Genomic DNA, 9,523 nt, shown 5'->3' on the forward strand with positions numbered 1-9,523 from the left:
CCGGCCGGTCAAGTCACTTTGCTCGTCTAAGCCTCTTTTCCCCAAGTGAAAAGAGGGATAAGAATAGCTACCCGGAAGAGCCGCTCCGAGGACAGAGATAAAGGATGTAAAGTGTCTGGAGAGAAGTGGGTGCTCAATAAATGGGAGTGAGTGTTTGGGATTACCTTTTATTTCACGTCACTCAGACAGCCACTCTTCCCCGCCGGTGGCGGAGGCAGGGACGGGCCGGAGCTGTGGAGACCCGGCTCTGCCTGGGCGGCTCCTGGCCCTCCCCTCCTGGCCAGGTCAGCCCCCAGGGGGCCCTAGCCCTAGAAGGGCTCGGAAGCCTGAGGACGCTGTTGCTAGGAGCCAGTTGCTAGGCAACGCACTGTTTCTCCTGCCCGGGCCAGTGCGGGAGGGCCCCGGCTTCTCTGGAGAAGCTCCTGCCTCCTGCAGCCTCTCCCCAACCTCAGAGCCGCCGCGAAGGGCAGGTGAGGGTGGGGCCGGCTGCGGTTGGGTCCCAGAGCAGAGCCAACTTCCAGCGGGAGGCAGGCAAGGCTGAGGGAGCTGAGGGAGAGATAGCCGGCCTGGGGCTGGGACCAGGAGCCCAAGCCTGACTTCCTGGGGTGGCCAGGAATTCCCTGGGTAGGAGGTTGTCAGGTCACTCATTCCCTGAGAGGAGGGGGTGTCATGGTTCAGATCAAGGCCCGAGGACTCAGACACCCTAGGTCTGAACCCGGCTCTTCCACCTATTGTGAGCAAATCCTTTGTCACTTGGAGCCTCACTTTCCCCGCTGTGGAATGGGATGTGAAGGCTCCTGAGGAGGGTCGGGAGGGTGAACCGAGACACAGTAGCCCTGAGGGAAGTGCTGGAGATCGGTCTTTCCTGGGCTTGGCGGGGGGTCGGGGGAGGGACCGAGGCCTGGGAGAAGAGGCCAGCCTCAGTAGGGTGACGACCACCACGTCTGTGCTCCCCCGAGCCTGGGCCTGGGACCGAAAGGCCTGTGTGCTTCCTCCCAGGCTCCGGGCCCTGCCCCAGCATCATGATGGGGAAACTCCCCCTGGGGGTTGTCTCCCCTTACGTGAAGATGAGTTCGGGGGGCTGCACGGACCCCCTGAAGTTCTACGCCACCAGCTACTGCACAGCCTACGGTGAGGGCACCTTCGTGGGGGAGCCACCCCCAGGACAGGAAGGGAGGGGCCCTCTCTGGGAGGTGCAGCCCCTCAGGTTGGTCACACTGCAGAGTGATCCCATCACATGGAATTGTTCTGTCCCTTCCCGCGTTCTGTCCCTGCATTTCTGTCACTGTGACTGCCACGCCGACCCAGTCCCCACCCTGTTGACTCCATTTCCTGTTGTCATAGTCCTGATGGGCCAGGCTTGCTCAGCTCCTGCCCGTGGCTCTGAGTCCTCCCTGTCACAGAGACCCTAGGGGTCCCCAGGGGGATGCCAGCCCTGCCCGGGAAGCCCTGCTCGCTCCTCCCCTGACTGCCGCTGCTGACCTGCCGTCCTGGCTTTCCCCTCGGCAGGCCGGGAGGATTTCAAGCCCCAAGCAGGCAGCCACGTGGGCACAGGATACAAATCAAACTACCGGCCCGTGGTCTCCTACCAAGCCAGTCTGGACGCCCTGGACAACCCCGCCATGGGGTATGGTCTGTGTGACCCCTCGCACCCCAGCCCTGCTGAGCCTCAGCTCTCTGGGACATCAGTGCTCATCAGAACAAGGCTGGGCTCCGTGGACGGGGACCCTGAGCCTTGCCCGGCCTAGGCCTGGGCTCCTGGGCCACTTGGGGCCTGGCTCCCAGCTTGGGCCCAAAGGCTGGAGGGCTCCCGAGGCAACTGCGGGAGGTGGGAAGGCCCTGGGCATAAGCAGTGCAGCCCCAAGACAAAGGCAGGCGGCCCTGTGGTCCTAGCGCCTGCTCCCGCCCCACCCTCAGGGAACAAGTCCGGGGCAATTATCAGACAGTGACCAGTCAGAGCTACTGTCCCCTGGAGGTGCCAGATGGCAAGTACCCACTCCCCTGGAACATGCACCAGACCGGCTCTGGCTACAGCCGGGAGAAGCCCGGTGCAAGCGTGCCCACCAAGGAGGTCAGTGCTGGGCCAGGGCCGGGACAGGGGGGTGCCCGAGGCTGGGCTGGACGAGGGCTCGGGGGTTGGTCTGGGGGCCCCTCCAGCAGGCTGGGACTGCACTACCAACGGCCGGTCATGGCAGAGGTGACAGGGCATGAGGAGCCACAATGTGGAGTGGTGTTCACTCAGCTTTCTCCCCTCTGTCCTCGTCCCCCTCCCACTTCCCTACCCTCTCCATCCCCCTGTGCTCACCCTCAGTGTCCCCCACCATTGTCATCATCACCCCATCTTCTTCCTTTCTATCGTCACTATTACCATGGTCCTCATCACTGCGCCACTAGAAGGGCTACGCATTCCCTCATTCACCCACTGTGCCCTGAATATCTCTTTTATATTGATGGTGACATGAGCCGGGAGGAAATACGACTGGGGAGAAGTAGGGAGTGAAGTCGAAGTGAAAGAGTCACAAGTGTGCACGGGGAGGGTGGAGAAAGAGCTTGCCGTGCAGGCCCTGGACAGAGACCCGAGGGAGGCTAGTGTCCTCCAGGCGCAGCTCCCTGAGAGGAGAGTGGGCAGGCAGTGCCAAGAGCAAGTGCAAAGGCCCTGAGGCAGGAGTCTCTGATTGGAGGGGACAGCAGGGAGGCAGGTGGCTGGAGCTGAGTGCGGAGCCCAGGTCCTCCCGGGTTGCTGGCAGGACGCGGGGCTCCCTGTGGCTGCGGTGGGAAGGCTGCAGGGCTCTGGGCAGAGCAGGGCGTGACCGGCTTGGCCGTAAAGGGACTACTCTGCTGCTCTGCAGGTACTGTACCCCGTAGAGGTCAAGGGCAGAACTGGGGCCAGGAAGTGACTGCCCTGCCCTCCCCTGCCCGGAGGGTGATTGGCACTCCCTCCTCCCAGGTCAGGAAGGTCCATTTCGACACCCAGGAGCACGGGCCCCAGGCCATCACGGGGCTGGAGCCCAGGGACGGGCCCCTGCTCCACCAGCGGCAGGGCAAGGACTCGCTGGAGTGGGAGAACTGGCGACACGTGAGTGGCGCCCAGCTAAGGGCTGCAGGGCAGGCAGAGGGACCACACCCGCCTCCCCTCCGTCCTCGACACAGGACACAGGTGCTGCGGGACTCACCCCAGAAGCCGACTCTGGGCTCGACACCGAGACAGACCGGGCTGAGCAAGGGATGTGATATGGATGTTTCCCCAACAGCATCACAGTGCCGCCGCTTCTTAGGGTTTAACGCCTCCGCCCCCTCCTCTCCTCTGCCCGGTCCAGACACTCTGCGCCCAGGGCTGTGTGAAGTGGGCGTCATCTTCCTCGTCAGTCACCTGTCTCCTGTTTACCGACCCTCCTGGCCTGGGTCCCTCTGGCCCCCTGCTCATTACTGAGCGTCCACTGCGGCATGTGACTTAGCATGCGTTGTCACAGGGTGCTGTGCTCGCATGGCAGTGTTTCTGGCCCTGTGATGGCCCAGCAGAGAGAGATTTATGTTGGGGTGCTACGCGGGCCCTCCCGTCCCAGAACATGCCACACAGGTCTGCTAGAGCACACAGCACCCAGGAGCTGCCGCGTCACTGGCTTCCTGACGCTGGGCCACCCGGGCTCCCATTGTCCCCCCTCTGTGTTGCAGGGCCCGCGCTTCATGACTTCTGAGTACAACTCCAAGTATCTCAGGGAGCCATCAAACCAGCCAGGTAGCCCATGTCTGAACTCACGCCTCCCTCCCGATCCGCCTCCCCACTTCCTACCCGAAGGAGAGACCCCCTGGGGCCTGGAGGTGGCACAGGACCAGGAAGGTGCCAGTGGAAGAAACAAGCCGTGCAGTTGGCTTGAGGGAACAGTGTCTCCCAGGCTGACCTCAGCGCCTTCGGCCTGCCAACCCCCGAAGGCCAAAGCAGCTTGTGCCCAGCGGCCGCCTGGCCTGCCACGGTGGCTCCTGGCCTGCTGGCTCTCACCCTTCCTGCCGCTCTGTCCCTTGTTCTCTGGCCTGGACTCTGCAGTCCTTTCCCTGTGCGCACGGTCCCCATGGCTCAGGTCTCCAGGTCCCTGGAGACAGCTCCCTATCCACCTGCTGGGACATCAGGCCTGGGAAGCCACGTGGGTGGGCCAGGGCGCTGTCTTTTGCAGATCTCTTGCAGAAGAAATCAGTCGGGGCCAAGGAGAACACTGGCTTCACCGAAGGGTCCAACGAGAACCCCATCGTCTTCCAGCCACCCTCCCAGGCCCTCCCTGGGGACCCTGTAAGTCCAGTGGGGCCCAGCTAGAACTTTAGGGTGCTTGAGGCCCTCCAGTCTCCAGGTTTCTAGCTTTTCTAGCTTTTTCGAGAATGTGAGCTGCAGAGCCCTTTGTTCAAACACACGGTGAAAGAGCCTGGGGGAAAACCACTGCTTTCGTCCAACTCCCCCATTTTATAGATGAGAAGACTGAGGTCTGAAGAGATGCAAGGGCATAGCCAGGATCACTCGGAGTTCAGACAAGAACCCTGGCCTACTGGTTCCCACTCAGGGACTTCCTCTCCCTTCTCCCCAAACTCTTCCCTTGCCTCAGTTTCCCCAGTTCTGCCCATCTTTGCTGCACTCTCCTCCGTGCTCAGTGCCCCAGGGCCCTGGAGAAAAATGGGTGGGGACAGCCAGCTCCACTGAGGACAGCTGGGCTGCCCTTGCTGGGCTGACCCCTGCGGGCCTCTTCTCAGACCCTCCTCCCAGGCCGGAGTGTCACCAAGTCGGACTTCCTCCCCATGACCCACCCGCATGTAAGCTGAGCCGGGGGAAGCTGGGCCCTGCTGAGGGTAGGGGGCGGATGGCAGTTAGGACAGGGCTCTGGACAGCGTGGGGGCGGGGGGCAGCCACACTTGGTGCCAGTGGCTGCTTTGTTCCCCCAGGGAGACGAGTTCCTGCCCGTGCTGCCCAGAGGCTCGGAGCGGGAGACGGGCTTCAGTCGAGTGAACGAAAGGACCCTGAACCCCAGAGTGAGTGACCTCGCGTCTCCCTCAGAGAAGGCAGGAGACAGGGAGGTTTCCTGGACCAGGTGGCGTGTGGGCCGGGCCTTGAAGCATGGGAAGAATTGGATATTTGGAGACGTGGAGGTCGGGCCGCAGGTGGAGGGGTGAGGCCTGGGGGCTGGAAAGGGAGGCTGTGTCTGAAACAGCAACTCGGACTTGGCTGGAAGGGGAAAGGCAGGTCCCTGGGGCTGCCTCTGCCTCCCACCCCTCTGCCCGAGCTGGCCGCCACAGCCTCCCTTCTTGCGGCTCTGTCCCCAGCAGGTGCCCCCTCCCGGCCCAGAGCTCAGCAGCACGAGCCACCGGCAGTTCCAGCCACCCCAGCGGGTGCAACAGACAAACGTTGCCCTGCTTGGCCGCGAGACTGTGGGGAAGAAGGTGAGCCCTCGGCACCCAGCCTGCACCCCCCAAACCCCCACCGCTCCTGACCTCACAACTGCCCTGTCTGCCCCTCTCTGCAGGAGCCCACAGGCTTCAGCATCAACAACCCCAGCTATGTCTGGAGCCCCCACGACCCTGACAGGGATAATCGGTACCTGACCACCTACAACCAAGGGTGAGGCCCCTTCTCGGCCAAAGCTGAAACCCATTTGACAGACAGATAGACTGAGACTGGGTCAAGTAATGAGCCTACAGCCCTGTGAAGAATTAGTTTGGGTCCCCCAGAAGCAGACCCCAAGCCAGGGACTCGAGTGCAGGCACTTTATTGGGCATGTGGGGAGTGGGGAAGTGGGTGGGGGAAGAAAGGCAGCAATGACCGGTGTGTTGTCACACCAGCTATCCCGAAGGGAGGCTAGAAAACGGTGTAAGACACACAACTCAGAACTAGCTCAGACACAGGGAGAGAGAGCTCAAGTATTTATACCCCACAGCCGCCAGCACTGGTTAGAAGCCATCCCCAGGCGACAGTAAATCCCAGGTCCCTCCTTGCTCGGATAAAGCAGGTTCCAGCAACCCCAGCGCAGCTCTCCCACAGAGATGCAGTGAGGACATTGGTGGCCAGGCTAGTGGCGTGGGAAGGACAAGGGGAGTGCTGGGGGTTGGAGCAACAGCAACATCTGCTAAGACATTAGATCCAGGCCGTGGCCGGTGGCTCAGTGCTCCCTCGGATGGTAACGTCTGTGCTGTGTGGGCCCGGGGTGAGGTGCGAGTATCTGGGCATCAGGAAGGGGCTCTAGGAGGAGGTGGCCCCTAGGGCCACAGGGAAGCCCCCCCACCCCCCGGAGCCAACACTGGGTGGGGAGGGCATTACAGGAGTGTTGTAAAGGAAGTGTGATTCTCAGGACAAACTCCGCTGAGCTGGGAAGCCCAAGTTCCCCTCACGGCATCTGTCACCTGTGTCCACACTGGTCCCCCTCCAAATCCTGGTCCTCAAAGGTATCCCTGCCGCCTCCCACTCCCACTCCCGCTCCAGGTGTCAGTGTGTCCAGTGTCACACTGGGTGTCAGGTGCACTTGCAGGTCCTTGCCGGTGTGCACAGAGCCCCCAAGGTGGTAATCACTGACTTCCGTGTCGGTCTATCTGCACCCCCTCTTTGTAAACTCGAGGGCAGGGCCCACATCTTACGCATCTTTGCACCCTCTGAAGCTGGCCCTAATATATTGGTGAAATGGGAGGCAGCTGAACCCTAGAGAGACATGGACGAGACAGGGTCCCCGCTCGAGGCGCAGGCAGGCAGGGAGGGAGGGGTCACTGCAAGCCCCAGTGCTCAGCGACAGTCAGCGTGCCTGGGGCAGCACTGGGCTCAGGGCAGGGGAGGGCAGGCTTCTCGAGTAAGAGCTCCCCAAGTGGACAAGCGCTTAGGGAGCTCCAGGGAGAAGGGACAGTGTGGGCAAGGCCAAGACGCTGGAGGTCCCCACGGGAGAAGGCAGGAGAGGCTGCAAGGTGAGCGGAGGCTGGCTTCTGGCCAACAACGCTTCCTCCGCAGGTACTTTGAGAACATCCCCAAGGGGCTGGACCGGGAAGGCTGGACTCGAGGGGGCATCCAGCCCCAGACGCCGGGAGGCTACACCCTCAACCAGCCGGTCACCCGCATGGAGGCCACCCCCAACCCCACGGAGAGCCTGCGGCGCCTGCACCCCCACGTGGGAAGGTGGCACCCCCCACCCAGCTCTGTCCCATCTCCGTCCTCCTCCCCCTCGGTCCCAGCCTCACGCAGCCCTGCTGCAGGCCTTTCCCTGTCCCTCTCCCCTCCTCTGTCTGTCTGTCTGTCTGTCCCCCGGAGAGGCCCCTTTCCCCTAGCTGGCTTTGTCGCTGCTCCCGCAGCCAGCACTGGCTTGTCCACTTCCCTCTCCAGGGACCCCTCCCTCACCTGCCTCGGGCCTGGTGGGAGGCAGGGGCAGGACGGATCCAGAGATGAATGGACTGTGGTCCCACCTCACGCTCCTTTCCGCTCCATTCGATTCCTCAAAACTTACGTTGTGCCCACGGTGGCCCGGAGTTGGCAGGCAGACAATGTTTGTGGCTTGGCTGCCCGGGCAGGCAGAAGACAGGTCCAGGCTCTGCCCTACCCCACCCCTCCCTCATTCTCGCCCCTCCCTCCCCGCAGAACTCTGACCTCAGTCGACCCCTTCTACCGAGACACACCTCATAGCAGCCGCTTCGTGGCACCCAGCTGAGCCTGAGGCCAGGTAAGGGGCTGGGGACCCCCACCTCTGTGGACCCCTGTGTGGGTGGCTGTTGTGGGCCAGCCCTGCCTCCCAGGGCCTGGGTCAAACAAGCCCTGCCGGGGGACCCCAGCTGGGAAGGGGGTTGGGAGATCAGGGGCCTCTCAGGGGCAGGGGAGGGCACAGCACCCCCAGAGCCCCTCACTCAGGCTTCTGTTCCTCCCCCACAGGTTTGCCCACCCACGGGACAGGCGCAGCTACTGTCCCTACCCCCACCTCCTCCCCCACCGGGACTCCCTGGCCACTTTCCTAACGGAATAAAGAGCACTGATGCAGAGGAGTGTGCGGCCACTGTCAGGGCGGCCGGCCGGGAAAAGGAGGCTGAGCTGGGGCAGGGGGTGCAGGGGTGGCGGGGTTAGGGCCAGGTCTGGAGTCGGGGGCTCAGGTGGAACCTCTGAGTTCCTCTGACACCATGGACAAGGCACTTTACTCTTGGGACTCAGATTCCCGTCCTGGAAGGGGTTCTCTGTGGCCTGAGCTGTCTGGGAAAGTGCTCGGTCGGGTGTGGCAGGCGGGACCCAGGGTGGGGGCAGGTGGGCCGAGGGGGCGAGTGGCTGCAAGTCCTCCCTAGGCCTCGGCTACCTGGTCTATAAAACGGGGAGGGGGTTAGGGCAGGACTTCCAGGCCCTTCTGTGTCCCACATTGAGGGGCCTAAGGGAGAGGGGAGGACTGGGGAGGGCAGGGGAGTGCGGGGGGAGGGAGGGGCAGAGATCTGTCCCCAGAGAGACAGAGGAGAGTCGGAGGAGAGTCCTCGACAGATGGACACCTGGACGCTGGCCCAGAGAGGGGAGGGGCCGATCACAAAGGCTGGTGCCTCCCTCCCTCCGCCCAGGTGATTAGAGCAGGGCAGCCCCTTAGCGACAATGAGAAAAAGACGCGCCCCAGGCGGGGGCCCCACGCAGGTGCAGGCCCTAACGCGCCAAGTCCCCAGGAAGACAAAGGCCTCCCTTCCCCCAGGCAGCGTCTGGGCTGGCTCTCAGCACTTTTTGTCACCTCGGCCAGATGTGTTTGTGCAGGGCACAATGCCGCAACTGTGTATTGTGGCCCTGCTGGCACCAGCCTCGTGTTCTGTAAATGAGGAACCTGGACCCAGAGAGGGTGCACGAGCTGCTCAAGGTGACACGGGCAGAAAGGCTGCAGCGGCCCTGTGCAGGGCACGTCCCCTGCGCCTTGCAGCTCCTTCCAGCATGCAGAGGGGCGCACTCCGTGGTTCAGAAGCTGTCCCCCCACCCCCCGCCTCCACCCCTGCTCCGCAGTGGGTGTCTGTGGAGCAGCTCGCTGGCCCCGGGGCCTGGCTGTTCCCAGCAGTCTCGAGCAGCAGGCCTGGGCGCTGGCCGCAGCCTGGCTTGGGCTCCATGTGGGCTGTGGGCGGCTCCAGCTGGTCCCAGCATTGGAGGAGGGGAGTAGAGGACACAGAGTCTCTCAGCTAGAAACTCAGCCAGACTAGGACCTAGTGACAGCCCAGACCGTGGGTGGGGACCTGCTGGTCCATGGCACCCAACGTTTGGGGTGAGTCACCAAAACAGAGCCTGGGCCGCAACCATGGCCCTGCCGCAGTAACGGGGGGGCGTGAGAGTGGGGGGTGAATCAGCCCCTTCCCACCCAAAGACACGCACACGCAAGAACACACTGTCAACACAAAAGCACACGCAGATACAAGTAACACTGCACACGGATCCCTGAAAACACGCACATGCAAACACACGTAGGCACAGAGATACGACGAGTACACATGGACTCACTGACACAACAGACACAAAGCAAATAAGTGCACAAACACACAGATCTTCACATGCAGACACACACACACACACACA

At 62.8% G+C, this 9,523-nt stretch overlaps 1 protein-coding gene across 2 annotated transcripts; it reads left to right on the forward strand.

Annotated features, from left to right (window-relative positions):
• The first annotated feature begins 368 nt into the window (after nucleotides 1-368).
• PPP1R32 (protein phosphatase 1, regulatory subunit 32) lies at nucleotides 369-7,668 on the forward strand. Of its 2 annotated transcripts, XM_012662727.1 has the most exons (13): nucleotides 369-470; nucleotides 1,000-1,131; nucleotides 1,510-1,627; nucleotides 1,918-2,071; nucleotides 2,948-3,076; nucleotides 3,673-3,736; nucleotides 4,170-4,282; nucleotides 4,735-4,794; nucleotides 4,924-5,010; nucleotides 5,305-5,418; nucleotides 5,502-5,596; nucleotides 6,968-7,132; nucleotides 7,589-7,668. In XM_012662727.1, the coding sequence occupies exons 2-13, from the start codon at nucleotides 1,023-1,025 to the stop codon at nucleotides 7,656-7,658; spliced, it is 1,278 nt and encodes a 425-aa protein (XP_012518181.1). In that variant the 5' UTR covers nucleotides 369-470; nucleotides 1,000-1,022; the 3' UTR covers nucleotides 7,659-7,668. The 2 variants fall into 2 exon arrangements, with proteins under 2 accessions (XP_012518181.1, XP_012518182.1); XM_012662728.1 differs by lacking the exon at nucleotides 4,735-4,794.
• Nucleotides 7,669-9,523: the final 1,855 nt, after the last annotated feature.

Source organism: Propithecus coquereli, unplaced genomic scaffold, assembly GCF_000956105.1.
Source record: "Propithecus coquereli isolate 6110/MARCELLA unplaced genomic scaffold, Pcoq_1.0 Scaffold775, whole genome shotgun sequence".
Taxonomy (NCBI): Eukaryota; Metazoa; Chordata; class Mammalia; order Primates; family Indriidae; genus Propithecus; species Propithecus coquereli.

Excerpts from the sequence above, each read along its gene's own strand:
- PPP1R32 (XM_012662727.1), top strand. The coding sequence starts at position 1,023 with ATGATGGGGAAACTCCCCCTGGGGGTTGTCTCCCCTTACGTGAAGATG. Across the intron at positions 2,072-2,947 it reads CAAGCGTGCCCACCAAGGAG|GTCAGGAAGGTCCATTTCGA; the intron begins GTCAGTGCTGGG and ends CCCTCCTCCCAG. Across the intron at positions 5,597-6,967 it reads CTGACCACCTACAACCAAGG|GTACTTTGAGAACATCCCCA; the intron begins GTGAGGCCCCTT and ends CTTCCTCCGCAG.